Source organism: Puntigrus tetrazona, chromosome 14 (assembly GCF_018831695.1).
Source record: "Puntigrus tetrazona isolate hp1 chromosome 14, ASM1883169v1, whole genome shotgun sequence".
Taxonomy (NCBI): domain Eukaryota; kingdom Metazoa; phylum Chordata; class Actinopteri; order Cypriniformes; family Cyprinidae; genus Puntigrus; species Puntigrus tetrazona.
The window spans coordinates 9,257,278-9,280,379 of NC_056712.1; the positions used below are offsets into that span (position 1 = coordinate 9,257,278).

A 23,102-nucleotide genomic window follows, 5' to 3' on the forward strand; every position below is an offset into this window, starting at 1 on the left:
TTTAACAGTCATCACTAAGCTTTGAAAACACATAACTGATCATTTTAGCAAAATATGCACTTAGACCACAGACATGTCCACTACCATTTTTTTAAATGATATAATTTAATTATCAATAAACATGTACATCAACCACTTTTACATACCAGAGAAGCTTTCCATTATAGCGAAACTCAAATATATAAACTTTAAGTGCATCATGATATATCCTTTGCCTCCGCGTTCACATTCTTCTTTATCTATGAGGTCCCCTCTATATTCCAGCAGGAAATCTCCTTTCTCAAACACACCTCTCCTAAACAAGAACAGCAGTGAGAACAACATATAATGAGCCTGAGACAACTTTATTACACTAGGCATAGTCACTAGCTCACTATAGTTCACACACACAAAATTCTGTCATCCTTTACTAGCCATCAAATGGTTAGTAATATCTTTTTTGTGCCCACCACATGGTAGAAACTTACACAAATTTGAGAAAAAAAATTGAGGGTGACTGGATGACAAAATCTTCACTTTTGTGTGAACTATGCCTTTAACTTGGTTCAATCAAAACATTTAACTTGCCTTTAAAATCATTGATGAATCTTCCTTCAAGACCAGATTTGTCTTTCTGTAGTAGTGAAAACTGTATGGCCTCATCAACTGGCTTCAGTTTTCTCCTTCTCCTTTTCACTTCAGCCATCATTTGATGTGTCTGCTTTAATAAAAATAAAGATTTGACAATCTATTCCATAAAGCACTAAACAAATAAAGATAATTTTACAAACTATAGCAATATTAAACATAACAGGCACGTCAGGATACTGTACTCAGTGGAAGCCCCTCCCCTTCACAGACTGTAGTCATGACAACACATTATTATGATGGCCAGTCTATGTTCTATTACAGTTACAGTAAAATGAAAAGCAGTTAAAATTATAATCATTTTTTAATTCTTGCCAGACGCTACAGTTAATAGACGGACAGTTAGTGTAAATTCGTTAGCGCTGTTAGCATCATGCGCTAGCTGCTTTCTAACTAACGAGCCGCTTCTTAAAACAAGCCGCAAGATCCCACTGAAACACTCACAAACTGAGCTACAAACTCTCAGAGAAACGGTTTAATAGCAGCATAACTTACCTTTCATATAATGGTCGTCTCAAACAGGTTCACATCACAGGTGTCTTCTCTAGGTGCAGAGATTCCGTCAGGATCAAACAGGAAGTTACAAAACGTCACGCTCGCTCTGATTGACGCACGTGTGAACGGGGTTGTATTGATATTACTATTATTGCTATTAACAATAATAATATGTATTTACATAACCATATATAAGCCTTGGTGTTAAATTTACAGTTAGGATTAATGTTATATTAATAGCATTACAGCTATGATTACAGCTTGCAAGTCACTCATATACTTTATAATGATAACTTTAAGGAATACGTGCAGGATCCCTATGAATGTATATTCTCACACAGTCGATAAATGATAAAAAATAATATTTAAAAAATTATTAAACTGCAACTCACTTCTTCAAAGTTAAAAATTTCGGCAAATTGTAACCACGCCCACCGGCGCCATCTTGTTTTCGCGATTAGCCAATCAGCGCCCTCCAAACTTACACAAGCGTAAAATATGCAAATTTTCGAAGACGTAGTTGTAGTACCGCGTCCGGGCTGCAGGGGCGCACTCACGAGCTCAGAGGATACACTGTGTATAGTAAAATTTCATGGTTTTGTGGTATATTAGGACATAGCGCGAAAATTTGAGAGGGAACTTCTGGGACATAGAGAAAGGCATATACACTGTCGGAATTATAAGGACATGGTCCCTGTCCTCATAAACCCAAATGTCCTTGTAATGCTGGTACGTATTCAGGTCAAAAGTCCTTGTAAACCACAAAAACCAACACACACACACACACATATATATATATATTAGTTGACATGCATGTGACTGCGCTTGTGTGTGTATAAAGTATAATAAAAATATTTAAAAAGTACTAATGAAGTAATAAATTACTAATAAATTATAATTAATACTAATTAATTAATCATTTGTAGTAGTATTAATCAGTAGTTTCATATTAATTCGCTTTAAAAAACGTTTCATTTTAATTTTCATAATTTTTTTATATTTTATTTATATGTACTCTTTTTATTTTTTATTAGTTTGTCCTTTTAAAATAATTATTATTATCAGTTTTCATTTAGTTTTCATTTATTTTCATTTTAGTATTTCAAACTATTTCAGTTATTAACTTTATTAATTTTTTTTAATCTAATATTTAAATTGTATTTTTAATTACATTTTCAACTATTTAACATGCAAAGCACAATATTGTCAATATTTTTCCTATCATTTTCATTTTAACAACCTTTATTCCTCTCCAAAAGTTCACAACCTAAAACATGACATTGAAAAATACTGTATTACTGCTGTCCAGCAAAACTGCAAAAACAGCATCAGATTTGCTAAACGAGTAACAAAAACCTGTTACGTAGGATAGGTTTCACTAAATGCATGTTGTATCCCATTTCCAGCTGACTTGGATGCCAGGGAATGCACAAACGCATAAAACCGCCGTCCTAACCCAAATATGCCACCATCACCGATCACATAAATCATTAGTGTGTTTTCACGAACGATCATCACTGTCATTCGAGTTCTCGAGTACGCGCAGTACATCAAACGAGCAGGAAAAAACCCTGATTTCCATGATACGGCCCCTTGAAGACGCCTCAGGCCAGACGATTTCTCTTTATTCAACCTGAATGCTCCTAAAAGCCAGCGTTTAATTTAGAGCCCAACATATTCTCTGTGCATGTATCCGAGCTCTTGCCACCAGAGACGGAATCCGGAGCAAAAAAAAACCTGCTCATTAAATATTGAGCGTGAGTGATGCTTCAAAATAACAGACAGCCGTCTGGAAGGTGGAAGGTGACAGGAACTCGACTGGGAATCGAGGAGTGATGCTGCAAAACTTTCACTCTGCTCGTCTCACAGTCACTTCCTAGCCTTATTGCTCTTCTCCTCTGCAGCAACCGCTCTCTCTCTCTAATGATCGTTCTGTTTGTTCTCACCTCTGACTGTCAGCAATTTTCTCCCGCGTGCCACAGAAAGAGAGAGCGAGGGAGATCTTTCTTTCCTGTAAAGAGGTAATTAAAAGAGGTGTCCTCTTCTTATCTCATTAACTCTGGAGCAAATTCTTTTTTTTATCCCTGAAAACTTTCCCCGTGTCTCTGCTGTTGGAGGAGGCCAAAAGCAGATATGCATTATTAAGAGGAGTTTATGAAGAAAGAAGTCTCCTAGAAGCCTAACACAACTTCTTCCTTATGATTTTGGGGATGAAATATGACCCAGAATGGATTTTTTTTGTGAGACTCTACTAGTGCTATAAACTTCACTGATGTTTAATGATGACATTTCTATCCCATGATGCAAGAGAAGGCTGATATAATGGTCATATTGTCATCTCACATTCATCATGGAGACCAAAAGAGCAGCTCAATCTCAAACCAACAAAGAAATGCGTTTAAGATTGCTTACAGTTTCCTATAAAAGTTTACTAACACTCTAGATTCCTAGCTTTTGGATTGGGATGCATTAAAATAACTTGCAATTATTTTGAAAACTATCAATAATAGGGTATATATATATATTTTTAGATGATATAAAATGGCAATAAACTTTGGCAGGTGTATGTCTGGTTGATATATATATAAAACAGTTGATATATGCGTTATGAATAGATTTACTGCTACTGTATTTAAATCCATTAATTATAATTTTTTCCGTAACTTCATCTTAATAATGCAAAGTCATCACAGAAGGATGCTGATATTGTTAAAAAAAATCTTACCTGGGGCCTCAACTAACTTAAAATTATTTAAAATAATACAAAAATACATTAAAAAGAGCTACGTTCATTGAGAATCAAAAAGCTGACATCGTAATTCTTATTTTAATTCATTTACATTTAGCCATTTAGAAGGTGATTTTATCCAAAGCAACTTAGTTTCAGTTAGCCTAACACAGTACAAGTAACGAGGGTTTTTTTATTGTAAAAAGGGACTTTTTTATATAGAATATAAAAAAACAACAACAACATATAATTAGAATTGAGATTGCAAGAATTGGAGGGTCAAATAAAGAGAGAAGAAATGTGTTTTTAGCCAGTTCTTGAAGATTGCTAAGGACTGAGTTGGGCATTTCATTCCACCAGGAGGGAACATTTAATGTGAAAGTCTGTGATTTGGTGAAGCATGGATTGTGAACACTTCGCTCTGGATTAATTGTAAAGGTTTCATAGAACTGCCTTGAAAGACTTGCTAAGAGAGCGTGACAATAGTCCAGCCTGGGCAGAACAAGTTTGAGAAGAAAAGGCCTGATCTTCTTGATGTTCAAGTTTTAGCTGTATGGTCTGAGAAAATCATCTGATCATCAATGTTATGGGGAAATTATGATTAATTAATGACTCTGTTACAGTCATTTCTTGTATTTGCTTTGCTGCGTTGTGTGGCTCTCTCTTTCCTTCCTCCCCATTGTCTGTTCTTTGATACTGTAAGTCACTGTAAGATGTGTTCATGCATTATTGGTTACTCTAAAGTCTTTTTATGAATGTCACAGGCAGCAGTTTATTGTCTGTGTGTCCATGAATAAGTTGCGAGATCCTGGCTTCCTCTTGGATTAATCTAGTCTTGAATAAATGTTGTTTTGATAAGGAGTTAGTGTTCATATTTGCTGAAGTGCTCACTGGTAAACAAAGCGGAGGGGTTTACCTTCGTACTGGGGAATCTGTTTGGGCTTCGTTTCTTTGTTAAAGGAACACTGAAAAATTTGAATTCTGTCATTAATTACTCAGACTTATATCATTCCAAACCTGTAAGACCTTAGTTCTTCTTTGGAACATAAATTAAGATATTTTTAATCCAATCTAATGTCGTATTCATTAGTTTTCTGAAGATTAACAAGAATCTTACAGGCTTGGAACAATGAGGGTACCAATGAGGGTAACTTATTAATGACAGAATTAATTATTAATTTTTTGGGGTCAACTACTGCATCCCTTTAAAGAGGTAGATAGAGGTAGTAGAGGTAGATTTTTCTGTATTTTATTACATGTCTTTGTGGAATACTTGATTCTGATTGGTTGAACTGCGACATCCAGAGATCTGTTTTCTTTATGGAAGCTTTGCATTTGGCCAGTTAACAAAATATTAAAACTTAAATCAATATTATTAGTATAATTATTTAATTATGTCAACCTGGTTTCGCAGACTCACTCTCTTGATTCATATAAATGCAGATCCTAATTAGTACTAACAAACTGCTAACAGTTTCGTCTTAAGTAAATACCTCTTATTGCCATTCTTACTTATGTGTAATAAGTACTGTGACAGCTCTGTCCTGATCACCCTGTTGGGGATTATTCTGTGATCAAATCCAGCTAGATGTTCATTGCACATTTATTTTATTGTTCCTTTAGTTTAATTCCTTTATTTTTCTTTTCAGGTTTCCTTTCCTCCTTTCGCTATTTTGACATGTGGCAACCCTGAAGACAAGCTCTTCATCTTACAACAGTCTCTAACAAAACAAGTTTACCTTATTTAATTGTGCACACCACTACAGCCTTATCTTTATTACACCCCTTACCGTGCAACTAGACACAGGATGGTATACCTTCAACAACTAACATTTTTATTTAAGAATAAAACTCAGATATTAGAGGGATATAATTTAAAATGTAATTTTTATAATTGAGATACAAACTATTTTTTTTTTTTTCTATTAAATCAAAGCATCCTGGAAAGCAGCACAACATTGATAATAATTTTTTTAATAATTGCTTGAGCAGCATATTAGAATGATTTCTGAAGGACACTGAATATGTCGCTGAAAGTTCAACTTTGCATCAGAGGAATAAATTACATTTTACAATATATTTAAATCTAAAATCATTTTTCATTATAATAATATTTACTGCATATTCAATTAAATGCATAAAATACTTTTTAAAACCTCAAACCTTACCGTCCTCAAACATCTGGTAGTGTATAGCATTAGCACTTTTTTAATTTTTTAACATCTTAAGCTGGCTTATTGCCAAAGCCGTCTTTTGACAAAGGCTCCTGTTCACTCATGACCTTTAAACAAGTAAAAGGACATTGCGTTTACAGCAAAGCCTCTGTCTAAAGTAACCAGAGAGCTTCTCAACTTGTCCTTAAATAAACTGCCAAGGATAAAACTTCAATCAGGGTTTGTTTTTGGTGTTTTGAGCAAAATGGAAAATCTGAAACTCTGCTTGGTCCTCCAGAGACATAAAGCTGCTGTGTGTGATGCTTCTGATGTTCAAAAAACTTTCTCCCATCACAGCCTAATGTGCAGAGACGACTACAAGACACACATTCACAGGTTGACTTCCCTGAAAAGTGTAAACACGATGGCAAAACATTGCTTTGTTTGTTTGTCCCACCAATGGAAGACAAGTGGCTTTTTTTTTTTTTCAATAAGTTGATTTCAAAAGTGACATGAATCCATCTCTAAGAGGTTTTTACTACTTGATCTCATGGCATAATTGTACCTGGGTGCACTTTTTTAGTGAGACACGAAATATGTACCAATAAGTACATATCACTGCAGTTCCCAAAAGGAATGAACACTACAGGCAGTAAAACTGACACCTTTTTACTACTGTTTACACAAATTTACAGCGTTTTAATTAATAAAGCATCATTTTCTAACGGTTACTTGAAGGATATCATGTCATGACTTCAAAACAATACTAATATGCTTGGATATTTAAAAAATAATGCTTTAGTATATTAGCATCACACATATCCAGCTTCATATGGGTTTTCAGACGGTAGGTTTGTTCAGTAGCTCACGGAGTACAGAGATGTACTTGAGAGAAATCCTGTGTAACTACAGTTCAAAAAAACAGTTCAAATCTGTGTAAAAGGAAGTTGAAATGGCACGGTTGCCCAACAAATGCTTTTTTATATTAGTTTTGCATTTGTTAACACTATCGTGTAGGGTTGGATTTGGTGTAGAGCATATTTCCTACATGATAGAGCATTAACTTTAGGGACAGTCGCAATACATAGATATATAACGTTTGAAGACGTGCAAGGGTTCACGTATTGAACCTGTGTTTTAGCGCCAATCAGTCGGCATTTCTCTTTGAAAGTATGGAATGTAAAAACAGTGCTGCACAAAAAGTGCACAGAAGTACACATCTTTATCAGTCCAGGTTGAGTTTTTAATCTTAACCATTGCTTCTGGCTAAAATGTGAGCCCATAATCCCTAATATTGATTTCACTGGTGAAAAGGTTGTTTCATCTGAATCAGGAGAGAAATATTTTCAGATCAAGCAGTCCAAAACCGCTCTCAACAAAAATGTGGGTGGATTTTTTGTGAGAGAGCAAAAGGGGATGAAACCTGTATTTTACATTTGATGATTACCACGGTGCAGAAACCTTTTACTCACCTTAGTAGGTGTCTTGTTGCTGGTCGGCATTCTCCTCGCAGCCATAGTGACCAGAGCACAGGTAAAGGCGGAGGACAAGAGGATGACGGTGAACACTAGGACCCAAGGGAGAGAGCAGAGGTAGCAGGGGCCTCCGGCAGAGGTGCAGACCAGCACGTGAAGGGCCGAGCCGAACAGACACAGCAGGTAGAAGGGCAGAGAAAGCAGAGATGACACCAGCGGGACGTCCACAGCCGCCTCCCTGCTCAACGCCTCCGGCATGGCCAACAAGAGCAAAAACAGCACCTGGAGAACGAGAGCGAGCTTTCAATTACACACACACGCACACACCAGGGCACTGTTTGCCGCTTGTATTAACATCTGTCTCGGGTGATGCCATCACAAATGGCCATTTGAGACAGATAGTTTTTTTTACATCTGGCATTAAAGCTGCTGTAAGTGTTTTCAGGGAATATCACTCATAAAATGGCCCTGGCAGATATCACCGAAACAGGCATCCTGAGAAATCACACACGTCTCCGTGTCAACACAAGGGCCTGTAATCAGCAAAAAAGAATCTGAAAGTTTCAAGCCAATCAGAAACGCTCTCCGCCTGTCAATCATTTCGCATATCTGGGTTTGGAGACATTGGATTGGCTGAGGGGGCACTCTACAGCTTCTCAGTGAACACTTTTGATTCGACGCCGTTGGAAAGTATACTGCAAAGTATTTGGAAAGTACAAAAAGTTAAAAAGAACAGCATTTATTAAAAGCCATCTTTTCTAACAATTTAAGTCTGACAAATGCCTCTTTCCTAACTTTTTTTTTTTACCACCAAAATCTCCATTTTACAAAATACAATTACGTTCATCAGCGAAAACTTTGGAAATCTGTATTTTTGCCAATTAAACAAAAGTTAAAGAAATCAGCAAATCAGATTATTGATTTTATTGGAAAAACTATTTATTGGAAAAAAAAAAAAAACAGTAACCTCGCATAAACACACACACACTCTTCATCAGAAGGGTTGTCAGCGTTGGTCGCACATTAGGAAAATGAATGATGGAGCTCGACATCGTGACACATATTCATAAACATCCCTAAAGAATGACTCATACGGAATTTAGAGATTATTTACTGAAAAAAAAAACTGTCAGGAAGCCTTTTGCTAATGCACAATCAGATTTTTTCATTGCAAAAAACTGTCGACCGCAACGACAGCCAAGAAGTGAATGCAGATATCTCAAAGTCTGAGAGATTTCTGATAAAAGCAGGAGAGCGGAGCTTTAAAAAAAGGACACACGCTGACGTGTCCTTGCCTCCGACTCCCAACAATGCACCGACAGTCAAACGCTCCCTTTGAAACGCACTCGCTTCTTTCTTGTCCCCATCCGGTTCACTCGCTCACGGCTGTCTTCGCTGACATCTCTACGGGATGTTACATTTGAGCTGTGAGCGATGAGTCACAAAAAAAAAAAAAAAAAAAAAAGACAAAAAAACTTTTCTCTCAGAACTTGAAATCGGAGGGTCAGAAACGCCACGTTAATATTTAACAGAGAATAGACACAAACCGCCGATCATCTCAGATAAAAGCTTTGTGGGAACTAGATTCACCATAAAGGGCCAAAAGAATAAGCGAACAACTGGAGGCCGGTAAACAGGATGAAAAAATAATCAGGACGCAAACTGATATTTTGCTGAAACTGAAAAAGGAAAACAGTAATATGCTTGAAGTCAGCATGAAATCATAATTGACCATATTTTCGTTCATAATGTGTGTTTCTGGTATTATGTGCCACGAACCAACAATGAACAGCAAAATCTTAATGTTAACACATATGTACTGATTCCATGCGAAAGAAGCCTCTTCTGCTCAGCAAGGCTGCATTTATTTTAAAACACTGCAAAATCTATTCTAAAAATAATTTAATAATTATTAATAATAATAATAATAATAATAATTTATTTCTGCGACCAAAGCTGAATTTTCAGCATCATTAACACTAGCCTTCGGTGTCACATGACCCTTCAGAAATCATTGTAATATTCTGATTTGCTGCTGAAGAAACATCTCTGATGTCTCTAACAGTCTTTTAAATATTAATGATCAACAAGTTGTGCTACTTCATATTTTTGCTGGAAATGTAACCGACTTATTCTCAGCATTCTTTGACGGATAGAAAGTTCAAAGAACGAACTCAAAGTAAGTTTTCACTGTTAGAACGTGACAGCGGCAAAGATGCTTGCCTCGATGTTTACCAAAGGCTTTATTAGCGAACTCCGTTTGCGAAATGACTTTTGTTTTATCTGGATGACGACACCGCGCTCATTTTCCACCCCTCTCCGCCCTATTTGGACAGGACTAGTTCTCCCCGGAGGAGGTCAGGTCAATTTGTTTCTCAGCTGCACTTTGCGATTTCAATCCCGTCCAAATTGAACTCGTCTGTGTATTTCCTCACACAGCCTGTGTAAAAATTACAGAGCAAATTACCTACTGTTTTTTGGCAACCTCTGGAGTCCTCTAATGCTGTTCGGAAAGTAACAGCTATTGTGCTACTTTTTCACAACACTTCTCCTCGTTTATTTTGACCTTTTGTCCAACACCGTGACTAAAGCTAATTGGTGCGCTTCATTATGGTGTAGACCTTTTTTGCCAGCTTGTTGGGTAAAGTTGGCAAATCGGCTGTTCAATTCATCAAGCATGTACACTCGCATCCTCACAGTCAGCAACACTGCAGTCTTGTTAGCAATTTGTGTTTCTGATTGCAAATAATCTGCCTACCTACCCACACATAAGGCTAGTTATGTTATATTAGATAAATATACTTACACACGAATATACAGTATATATCAAACTGCAGTTGGTCTATTTCGATTAGGCTAAAAAAAATAACTAAAAAACAGCTTACTAACACAAGACATGATAACAATAAGAAAAAATGTTGAAAATGCGAAAACGAACCACTTCTATAAAAAAATATCTGCATTATTAATAAATCTCAATGTTCGTTTTCATGGCTCCTGAAGCAAAACAAACCGAAAACCATAGCAAAATCCAGCCCGTTTTATTTTTCTTGTTGAACATCTTGTTCCACTTTGAAATACTTCGCATTACATGCTTGGCAAACGACATTTCATGTTGCTTTTAATTGCAGGCCTTCAGCAGTCGAATGAGTGAATTTGGTTTTATCACCATGAACAACAGCCGCCCCGTTTGCACTACGAAACTTTTGAAAAGTAATTTGAAAAGTTTCCTTTTCAGATGTGTATTTGTTGTTGGTTTGACTCTGGGGAGACGCTTTGCTATTAATTTATGTGGAATCGGCCCCCGGGAGACAACGCGGAGTCTTACAGGCGCCAATGGAATCTAAATGATGTTATTTCATGCGCTTAACCTCAAGAGAAGAAGACTTTACACAAGCAGACTTTACAAAGACTCTGGTACCTTGAATAACAAAGAGACACATTCCGTTGGGGAAATATAGAGACTTTAGAAAAAAAAAAACATGCACAATTGTATCTGAAGGCATCATGTGTTGATAATACTTACATTACTTAACACAAGCTTAAAAAAATGCCAATGCATTATTAAAATTACATTATTAAGACTACTATTAACTAATGGGCCCTTACTGTTCAAAACCAGCACTTATTTTCCAAAGATTGACGGAGGTAACATATTATAACACTGTTCATCTTCTATGATTGCAGTACTTTTTTTTTCCTAGGCCTGCAGAATTGATGAAACCCCCTCATTTGATGTATGCTCTATGTGCGCGTGAGCTAAAGACCTTTTCCTGCCACAGTTCAACAGTTATATTTGCTAAGTGCAATCCATTATTGAAGTACTACAGTCTTCAAACAGTCGATACCTCATCCTGTCAATGAGATCTAAAGGACACAGGGTCCACTGGGATGCGGGACTGGAGAATATCAGAAGGTTTGAGGGCATCCAGCGGGTCATATGAGACTCCTTTCCTCACAGAGGATTGGTTATTTGCTGCCGTTGCGTTTTTTTTTTTTTTTTTCTTTTTTTTTTGAATCAGATCAAAAGGTCTTAAAAGAGAGCATACATGCATATTTTCAAATGCAATTTATAAAAAAAAAAAAAAAAAAAAAAAAACAATATTGTGAAATATTTACCACTGTTAAAGAAGTAATTGTGATTAATTGCATCTAACATAAACATTTTTATACATAATATACAGATGGACAAAATTGTTGGTACCCTTTGGTCAATGAAAGAAAAAACTCACAATGGTCACAGAAATAACTTTAATCTGACAAAAGTAATAATAAATAAAATTCTATAAATGTTAACCAATGAAAGTCAGACATTGTTTTTCAACCATGCTTCAACAGAATTATTAAAAAAATAAACTCATGAAACAGACCTGGACAAAAATGATGGTACCCCTAACTTAATATTTTGTTGCGCAACCTTTTGAGGCAATCACTGCAATCAAACGCTTCCTGTAACTGTCAATGAGACTTCTGCACCTCTCAGCAGGTATTTTTGCCCACTCCTCATGAGCAAACTGCTCCAGTTGTGTCCGGTTTGAAGGGTGCCTTTTCCAGACTGCATGTTTCAGCTCCTTCCAAAGAAGGGCTCATAGAAGGCCACTTTACAATAGTCCAATTTTTCCTCTTAGCCATTCTTGGGTGTTTTTAGCGGTGTGTTTTGGGTCATTGTCCTGTTGCAAGACCCATGACCTGCGACTGAGACCAAGCTTTCTGACACTGGCTAGTACATTTCTCTCTAGAATTCCTTGATAGTCTTGAGATTTCATTGTACCCTGCACAGATTCAAGACACCCTGTGCCAGACGCAGCAAAGCAGCCCCAGAACATAACAGAGCCTCCTCCATGTTTCACAGTAGGGACAGTGTTCTTTTCTTGATATGCTTCATTTTTTCCATACAGCTGATGTGCCTTGGCAAAAACTTCGATTTTTGTCTCATCTGTCCACAGGACATTCTCCCAGAAGCTTTGTGGCTTGTCAACATGTAGTTTGGCATATTCCAGTCTTGCTTTTTTATGATTCGTTTTCAACAATGGTGTCCTCCTTGGTCGCTCTCCCATGTAGTCCACTTTGGCTCAAACAACGACGGATGGTGCGATCTGACACTGATGTTCCTTGAGCATGAAGTTCACCTTGAATCTCTTTAGAAGTCTTTCTAGGCTCTTTTGTTACCATTCGGATTATCCGTCTCTTAGATTTGTCATCAATTTTCCTCCTGCGGCCACGTCCAGGAGGTTGGCTACAGTCCCATGAATCTTAAACTTCTGAATAATATGTGCTGTAGTCACAGGAACATCTAGTTGCTTGGAGATGGTCTTATAGCCTTTACCTTTAACATGCTTGTCTATAATTTTCTTTCTGATCTCTTGAGATGCTTCCTCTGGTCCATGTCGAGTGTGGTACACACCATATCACCAAACAACACAGTGATTACCTGGAATATATATAGGCCCAATGGCTGATTACAAGGTTGTAGACACCTGTGATGCTAATTAGTGGACACACCTTGAATTAACATGTCCCTTTGGTCACATTATTTTCAGTGTTTTCTAGGGGTACCATCATTTTTGTCCATGCCTGTTTCGTGAGTTTATTTTTTTAAATAATTCTGTTGAAGCATGGTTGAAAAACAATGTGACTTTCATTTATAACATTTATAGAATTTTTATTTATTATTACTTTTGTCAGATAACAGTTATTTCTGTGACCATTGTGACTTTTTCTTTCATTGACCAAAGGGTACCAACAATTTTGTCCACGTCTGTATGTGTGTACTATTTATAGTATATAGTATATATTTTTATAGTATATATTTTTAGAAATAAAATGACGTATTTACAAAATATATACTAAATGCGTGTGTATTTAAATATTTTAAAAACCTGTTCGTTATTAAAATGTATTTTAAAAGGAAATTTATTCCTGTGATACAAACCTGATTTTTTGCAGCCATTACTCCAGTTTTCAATATATAACTTTAATATTTCTTTGTAAACAGAAATTTTCCAAAGAAATATTTTTCAAAGAAACTCTTTCCAAAATTCATTTAATTCAAAAGAACAGCATTTATTTGTAAAAGAAGTATTTTGTAACATCATGAACACCTTTATTCTCACTTCAGTTTAACGTGTCCTTGTTGGACAAAAGCATTCACTGCTTTCAAAAATAAACTAAAATAAATAAATAAATCTCACTGACCCCAAACTTTTGAACAGTAGTGTATGCTGTCAATAGCACATTAAGTACGGTATCTGACAAATACTGAACAAATAAACAGGCTGAATAACTATAACAAATAAATAACTATAATCTTCCATTGCACAAAACTATCATAGTCTTTGCAAATAAACTGAGAGCTATGGATTGTGCATAATAACGGGAGCATGGATCACGACAGGCGATTTGAAGTCTGACAGTAATTGTGTTTATTCTTGAAGGTGGTGAATTTGTTTCAAAAGCTCTGCTTTGATGGCTGTAGCAGTGCAGCTTTAAAGGGATGAATTTAGTGATGCATCTTCTCAGAGAGGGTTTTAGCGCGCTGACAGTCTAATACTGCATCTATACCGCAAAAGCAGCTGAATTACGTGCTTGAAGTGTAGAGTCCTGTAAACATATACAGACACATCAACCTAACTTTTTAAAAAAAAGACGAATGTTGCAGACTTTTCACCCGAGGCCTAAGCTGTAAAATAATGGCATTAGCCCATTAGCGTAATACCATCCTGTATCAAACCTCTTCTGCTCACTAAGGCACTGTTTACACTAGTGCGTTTTCTTTTTAACATGGCGTTGTAGAAAGAAAACAATCCTACTCTACACTGGCATTTTCACTGCATTACGAGACGATCTCCGCCTACACTACACAACCTAAAATGCATGTCACATGACCATTCGTGCAGGTACAACCATACATATGCATCGGTCGATTGCCTATTATTTAAATGGCAGACACGTCTGTGTGCTTGGAGCGATCCAATGGGGAACCTACCAACACATATCTGGCTGTAGAATAACAGGCATTATGTTACTGTTTACAAGGTCATATAGGATACATATAGGATGGAGAGAATATGTTCAGCCATGACGCAGTTTTCAAAAGTTTTCTTTTAGCTCCGTTTAGACTGAAATGCAACCCCAGAGTTTTCTGACTGCAGTGTTTTTCGAGACTTTTTCCAAATGAACGCACTAGTGTAAACATAGGTTAAAGATCCTGAAACTTTCTACTTTCATCTTTCTCATTCGTCATCCCTTCCTATTAAAATGCACAAAATTGAACCCGGCCTGTTTTTTTTAGTTTTTTTTTCCCAAGTTTCAGAGGCAGTGTGTAAACATGATTGGCACGTGAAGTCATATTTATTTTTCAACGTCTCATCCGAAATTTTTGCATGTACAAACAAAATACAACCTCACACTGTTGTCAATCAAGTTTACACACTGACTCCCAATCATTTGTCCATCATAAAAAAAAAATTCAGATCAGGTTTGATTTTCCGTGCATCTGTAGCATGCATTTCGGACTTTCGGACATTTCAGTGTGCGATGGCCTTAAAGAAATGAAAATTATGCCATAATCTACTCACCCCCAAGCCATTCTAGGTGTTAAAGACTTAATTCTTTCAGACAAACACAGTCCTGGCTCTTCAAACTTGCTGGTGGATAGCAAAGCCCCATGAATCGGATACGGTATACCTGCAAAGTACTGCATCGTGAAACTAACAAATTTGCCCTTGAGGGGGTTAACGCGTGTCTTCTGGAGCAGATCGATAGGGTTTTTGAAGATAATTTTAAAGTTATAAAATAAAGCGGCTGTATGTGTGTTTGCGAGAGAATCGAGTTCTGGCTTCTTGGCTGACCTCTGACTCAGCGTATGATATGTAACGTAATTTAAGCGTAATTTATTCATGTGGATTTTCAGCATCATTACTCCAGTCTTCAGCGTCACACGGACTTTCAAAAATCATTCTAATATGCAGATTTGCTGCTCAACAAGCATTTCTAATCACGGAACGATGAAAACGGATTCTTGTGGAACAGAACAGTCTGAAAAGACGTATTCTCTTAGCTTCATAAGATTATGGTTGAACCACTGACTATTTGGACTATTTTAACAATGGACACGTCAGTTACATCGCTGTCTATGCAAGGTCCGAAAGATTTCAACTTGTGTTCCAAAGATGAATGAAGGTCATTGACAACATGATTTTCATTATTGGGTAAACTATTCCTTTAAAACAGCTTAATAGCTACTGGTTCATTTTCCAGGAATACGGGAATGCCGTTTATCACGTATTAATGAAAAATGATGAAATACATAAAACAAACATCTTTGCAGGAATAATCTGCGCTGATGAAACGGCCACAAAAACCGGGAATTGGGTGTTTGGAAAGCAAATAGGGTCCGTTTTGATTTCATGCTGACTTCAGGAAATAAGAAACGGTGGAAATCCAAAACTGAAAGGCTGAAGGAATGAGCTCCGGAAGACTCTCTAGGACTCTGCCGCTTCTCCAGCAGCCCGCACCAGGCTGGATCTGAACTCTGCCGCGAGGGCTGGCAAGCTCTTTATTGTTAATTACAGAGAAGAGAGGGACTAATTAAGCTCATAATGAGTTGGCAGGGTGAGGGGTGTAAATGAAACGAGAGGCCGCAGTCCTTCAAACTCAGGCAGTGATCCTCCTTCACGCCACTGTAAGACCTCCGAACTCTCCTCTCTACTCTCAACCGCCGTTCACCTTGTTATCAGCCGACGCGCGGAAAAGTATTCAGTGAAAATACACTAAAACGAAGACCTATGGAGCCAGAAAACAACCGAAAAATAAATCTTTCCAACATGTACAGTCAACCAGAAAGACAGATTTATTGCATGTGTGCATTAGCGCACAATTTAAAAATTCTACAAACTGGCTTCTCGGGGAACATGATTTCTTCTTTATTGCACTATGAAATGACCTCTGCTGTTTTCATGAGAGTCACGCATCTATTCTGCCTGAGATTTATTGTTTCTCCTAAATGGAGCGGAATAAAACAGAACGACAAAGGCAGCTGGTCGCAGACGCCACAGCAAACAACAAACGCCAAGCAGTAAACCATTCAACTCTTTTAAACACGCTTTAAAGCAGTTTAATCCTTTCAAAACTCATTTAAGATCAGCAGCTAAAATCCACATTTATCCACAAATCTTTAGATAATCTTAAACTAGTTGTATTCGTATACATTTTCAATGGCGACCTTGAGAGCATTGGTGACCGATGGTTGATGCATAAAGCAATATACTGCAAATAAATAATGTATTTAAATGAATAATGGTAAATGACAATTATAGTACTGTCCAAATGTTTGGGGACAGTACGATTTCTCTTCGTCATAAAATCACGTTTCCAAAAATAAGATGCAGCGCAAATGTTTTCAACACTGATAATAATACATGTTTCCTGAGCAGCATGTGTGACCCTGGACTACGAAACTAGTTGCTTTAAATGCTAAAAAAGTAAATAATTATATCATCAATATTGTATTTAAATTACTTTACTAATTACTCTGTCTGAAAAGTAATTTAGTCACTCAATAACGTAATTATTCAAATTGCTATATAAATTATTCTGAGGTTAATTCTGGCTTATTCCTCATAGCCTGTCTTTTTCAAAAACAATCACATTAGATTAATGGGGTTTTTTTGTGTAGGTAAAGGAGACTGCATATAATGAACTCAGATATGGAAAAGGTTGTACCGCCCTTTAGTTTTTATAGTTTCTTACATTTCTTACATACATAATTTGATATCAAATTCAAATTTAAATCGTTCATTTAAAAGCTTTGGATTTGAATTTGTTATTAGCTTTCAGATAAGCTACTAAAGACTACCTCACTTTCATTTGGATTACGTAATCAGATAATATTCGTTTTCGGTTTGAATTCGTTCATTAAAGACACTATAGAAATGGGAAAGGCTATAGCTACCTCGCTTTTCTACACAATCAGATAATGCTTTTTTTCGATTTAAATTCATTTAACAGTAGACACTAAGACGGGAAAAACAGTACCTCGTTTCATATGGATTACATAATCAAATATTGCTTGTTTTCGAGTTTTCAAATTCTGAATTTGTACGTTTAAAAGTAGACACTGAGTTTTCAGACGTAAAAGACTGTACCTTGCTTTCATATGGATTACATAATCAGATATCGTTCGTTTTTTCGAATTTCGAATCCATTTAAAAGATTTCAAGCTTTCGGATACGGGAAAGACTGCACTTTAGTTTTACATGGATTACATTTGATTTTAATTCGTACATTTAAAAGTAGACACTTCAAGCTTTATATGTATGCGTTTCTCATGTCTAAAGATATATTTCCATATCTGTATGGTTACTGTGTGAATTAGGAAAAACTCTGAATGCGCTGGCACACAAAAGACACCGCTATCGAGTTTTATTTTAGTGTAAAAATTTTGTGTAAAATCCAAAATATTGATCTTATAACTACTGACATTATTTACAGTATAAGTAGCTTACTTTATAAGATACCTAAAAATGAACAGCAATCTCTTTTGTGGATAATTAGTCAAGAAAATCTCTTACTTGGTGAAATCACCATTGAACAATCAAATTTAGCTTTGATCACAGGAATAAAATACATTTTAAAATATAACGGAATCAACAGAAGTTATTTGAAATTGTAATAAAATTTCACAGTACTTTTACAGTATTTAATTATAGTAATTTTTACAGTTAGTTTTACGGTATTTTGATCAAATAAATGCAGGCTTGATGAGCCAAAGAGACTTTTTTCAAACATTTCTGTATTTTTAGATTATCCAACTTGAACATGAACTAAAAATGCATTATATATCATACGTTATGTCCACAAGTTGCTATCGCATGCTTTTTTAAATGTACTTATTTCACAGTTATAAAACTTTCCTTTAATAATACTTTAAAAGGCTGCCAGTAGCTTCTGAAAGAGATGTAACATTCGAAAGAATTAATTTTTCTTATCAATAGTTAAAACTGTAATTTAGTGATGCATAACACACCTTGTAAACTCACTTTGCACCAGGAAATGAGTATTATGAAGTGTTAAATGCTTTAGTTTCCGCTATAGCTGCAAGTGACAGGCGTGGAAGAACACATGTTGAAATCTGAGAAGGATCTGCCAAAACCTGCCTGAATATAGATATGCAAAACCTGCCTGGTAAAAAATATAAATCAGTCTGACCTTTACGGCCAGAACCTTGAATAAAGTTAAGTTCGAGAAGATGGCATAATTAATGTGATATGAAGAACACCAGACTGTGAGTGATGCCAATACAAGCCTTGCATGGTGTCTACAGGATTGCGCGGATCTCACCTGCAGTATGAAGATCATGCCCATTATCATGGAGTACATGTCGTATTTGCCCAGCTGTTTGCTCAGAGATGAACTCATGGCCTTCAGGGCCTCCAGATACTGTTTGAGAACCTTCTTGCCCATGTTGCTCAGAACCTCTGACGTATTTCCATCCACAAAGAGCTTCATCCAGCTTCCGTGAGACTTCTCCGCCACGCGAAACTGCTCGTAACCGTCCTCTGTGACAGAGAAAGAGAGAGAGAGAGGGGAAGGAACATGGAAAAATTAACTGGCTTGAACGATCACAGATGAAAGCAGAACACAAGAACTTGTGACTTGTGCCTTGCTGTCTACCTTTATAGGCAACTACCTTAGGTATAATGCTGAGATGAAATCTTGTAAATGACTGATTTGAAATGCTCTAGATGACTGCTAGTTAAATTAAATAACAAAAATAAATGCTTAAAAAACCTTACAATAAGAGTCAGCTTATCTATTGCAGTATATTGTTTTTGTCTATTGTTTAGCATGACCGTAAGATAAACGCCACTAAAATATGAAAGTAACAATTTTAAACTAAATGAAATTAAATATGAAAAAATAACACAAAATTTAAATTAAAACTTTAATAAATTAAATTACAAAATAATATGAAACAAACTAATAAATAAATTACAATTTAAATACAATTTTAATTTAAATTACATTAAAAATATAAAAGAGAGAAATAAATCTAAAATAAATAAGCAAACAAATAAATAGTTTTTACAATAACAATCTGTTTATCTATTGTTTGGCGTTATTTAGCAAGTCTGCAATAAATACATATTTTAATTATTAAAACAACAATAATTATCATCATCGTCATAAATAAATAAATAAATGGTAAAACCTCTAATAATAAAAAAATGCATAAAATGTGTGAGCAAAATCATGGAGGAAAAAAGGCTATTTAAATTTAATTAAATGTAATTTTAAAAAATAAAGCTATTATAATTAGCCATTTTAAAAAATGGCAAAAACAAAATATAAGATAATAAATACAAATAAAATAAAAATGTTATTTATTCTAAAACTTATAATAAAAATCCTTATGATTACAATCAGTTTATCTTTTGTTATCCATTGCTTTTCCTATTATTTCAGCAAAGCCTGTAATCAGTACAATCAGAAGGAGGAAGAAAAAAAAAAAAAAAGACAATTTACTTTACTGAGCCTGCCACAAACGCATTGCAAGATTGGATTCTCATCAAAGCATAAATGCGGTGCTGATCTCATAAGAAGGATTTCAAAATAACATAATTCTCTTTCAGAACAGCCTTCACATACAATGCCTTGAAATGCACACTAGGTTTTGAAACAGCCACGGTGTTATGAAGACACCACGAGGAAGCTGTTGCATAAGAATCAGGTGTCTGCTGGCTGTGTTTTAAAGCAGACAGACACTAAGGGCCTTCACAGCGGGATCTCAGAGCGAGCTAACAGGCACGTCTGCCTCATGCCGCCCAGACGCTTCACTACAGGACACCTCCGTCTCGCTCCGTGCCTCTCTCTTTCTATTGTGTCTCTCCCAATCTCTGAGCTCCGATTCTCCACGGAGATGCTGATGCCGTGTAGAATGACACAGACGCATTTTGCTTGTGTCGCATACTTGGGTCAAGTGTGTTTTCTTGTTTGCGTGGGAGAGCGATTTAAAACGCATTATGCACGAACGGCTGACTTCTACGGTCTCGAAGCACGACCACTGACACAGCAAATCAGTTCGTGTCAAAAATCAGCTTTTGGAATAACAATGATAATTTTTTGGGGGGGGAACCGTCGCCTCCTTTTTTGTTGTTAAACACATGTTAAGTATGCAAAACCAAAGGCGAGCAGGTGTTGTCTGCATACTTAACGTACATCTCTGGCATAACGTATGCAAGCTCACACTCGCCAAAGCATGAAGAATATGCAAACGTGTCCACGAACACACACAGGCTGCGTTTTGTATGTGTATTACACATTAAGAGCTTGCGCTTAATATTGCATCTTTATGCAGTAAGTCACTCTGTCGCAAACTGTTTGCATGCGCGAAATGAATTAACTCAAATATACAGGCAAATTAAGTCCAAAAAACACACATAGGCTGGATTGCAATTTGCATACTAAAACCGTGCGCTTAAAACTGTGTCTTTATTAGAGATGTCGATTTAATGTGCTAATCTGGTGCGATTAATTCTAGAAAAAATAATGCATTCATTAACGCATTTCACACACTCTATCCTGGGCCAGACGTGTACGTCGTCTCGCACCGTATGCAACTGCTGATGAACATAATGCATGCAAACTAGTATGTGAAGTGGAATAGATTCTAAACTGAATCAGCTGTTCGAAGGAATCAATATACGGCATATCGCCGTATTTTCCTCGTTTTAGATCACATATTTCAGTATTTTTTTGATAAACCCTTACAAATTGAATGAATGTAACCTCGTGTGTTTCATGTGGAAATACATCTTTTTTTTAAATAATAACAATTTATAGCCACAGGCCTAAATTTTATACGAAATAAACGTCAAATCAAAAATGTTTCCATCCTTCACTACATTTTGCCACTCGCATTCAATGCTTCTTTCATTTAACACAATAATGACTCTAAGTGATCTTTTCTGGGCTAATTTCTAGGCCCTAATTGATGTGCAATTAATTTGTGATTCATTAATCGACATATAAAGCAATTAAAGGGTTTCTCCACCCCAAAATGAAATTTAAAGACGTTAAAAGCTTTGCTTTCTGAACACATTTGAAGACATTTTAAATGAAAACCGAGGGGCTTGTGGCAATCTTAAATTTATGAAGTGACAAGAATACTTCTTGTATGCAAAGAAAATAATGACTTTATCTCAAATTGTTAAATAAAGTCATTATTTTTATTTCCTTTCCATACAAAAAGCATTTTCATTGCTTCATGAAGTTCAGAGTGAACCAGTGATGACAGATGGACTCTGTGCATGCACAAAATGAATAGATATAAATACTATAGCTGAATTACTTTAAGATGCTAATGCAAAAACACAGAAAATTTTCCAGGCTGCAATGTCATTTGCATACTTGCATAACATACTAAAAGCATGCACTTAAAATTGCATCTTTATATAATGAGCCTCTTTGTTGCAAACTGTTGCGCAAAATGAATTACTTTAAATTGCTAGTCAAATTACCTCACAATACTAATGGACGCTAAATAACTAATGGAAGCTAAATTAATTACCGTAAAATTCAATATTAATTGAAACCGCCATGGCAACTGAAAAAGTTGCATATGACCTCTTCCTCTGTAGAGCAAAAGGGTTATTCGTAATATTTACTGCATGCAAAAAACAATCAACCACATGAGCTCTTTGGCAAACAGTACTATATATTTAACTTATTATGATTTTGCATAATGGAGCTTTATATACTAGTAGTATGCATGAGCGTTGCATATTGCGTATGAATTCTATTCATGTATGCTCCTTAAGACAGACACTTTATAAAGCCGCACATTCCTCCAGGCCTTGTGAAACCTGTGAATGTTTAATATTTCTTTCCCAAGCGTTTTTTTCCTTCCCCTGAGCGTCTACGTAGCATCATAATTGGTGTGCCTGTGTGAACCCTAAAGACAAAAAGGTGATAAACCAAAACGCGTTTTGCTGACGGAGATCATGTTAACCCAGAGAAAAAGTGATGAATGGGACAATTACTGAGCGTTAGCGTGCGAAACAGAACATTAGAGTCGTTTCCACATGAATCTATTCTCTTGTGAATGAATTCACTTTGCTGGAACGTTCATCTATTGTCATAACACAAATAAGCGAGGCTGTGATTAATCAATTATATGATTATGCTGAATTAGCTCATGAATCCATGTCAAGTGTTACACGGTGTTATGACAGTGAAACATGGCGTTATTTCCACAGTATCGGCTGAAAGTCATGCATATTAGAGCTGCAAGATGCATAATAGCGTTACAGCAATGAGAAACCCTGTCCTGTGAGGATGAGTCTCAGAAAATGGTCTGTCCTCTCTTAGACACAGCGGTGTCTGCTTAATAATAAAAGTTTAATTCACAGCATTGATCACATAGCAGGAGAGTTAGAGAAAAGCCAAACGGTTTATCCGCTGGGATGAGCCTGGAATAATGGGGATTACTCGTGAATATTTACTGAAATAAGAAAGAAAACAACAAAAAAGAATGGAAAGAAAAGCAGACAGACAGATAGACTGATAGATAGATAGATAGATAGATAGATAGATAGATAGATAGATAGATAGATAGATAGATAG

The 23,102-nt window shown here is 36.1% G+C and overlaps 1 protein-coding gene across 1 annotated transcript in view; it reads right to left on the reverse strand.

Moving 5' to 3' along the window:
• Nucleotides 1-23,102, reverse strand: part of LOC122357896 (GPI ethanolamine phosphate transferase 2-like) — a 111,919-nt gene that overhangs the window by 45,491 nt on the left and 43,326 nt on the right. Inside the window, 2 exon segments of the mRNA XM_043257549.1 lie at nucleotides 7,476-7,760; nucleotides 18,819-19,036. Coding sequence (XP_043113484.1) covers nucleotides 7,476-7,760; nucleotides 18,819-19,036 — 503 coding nt within the window.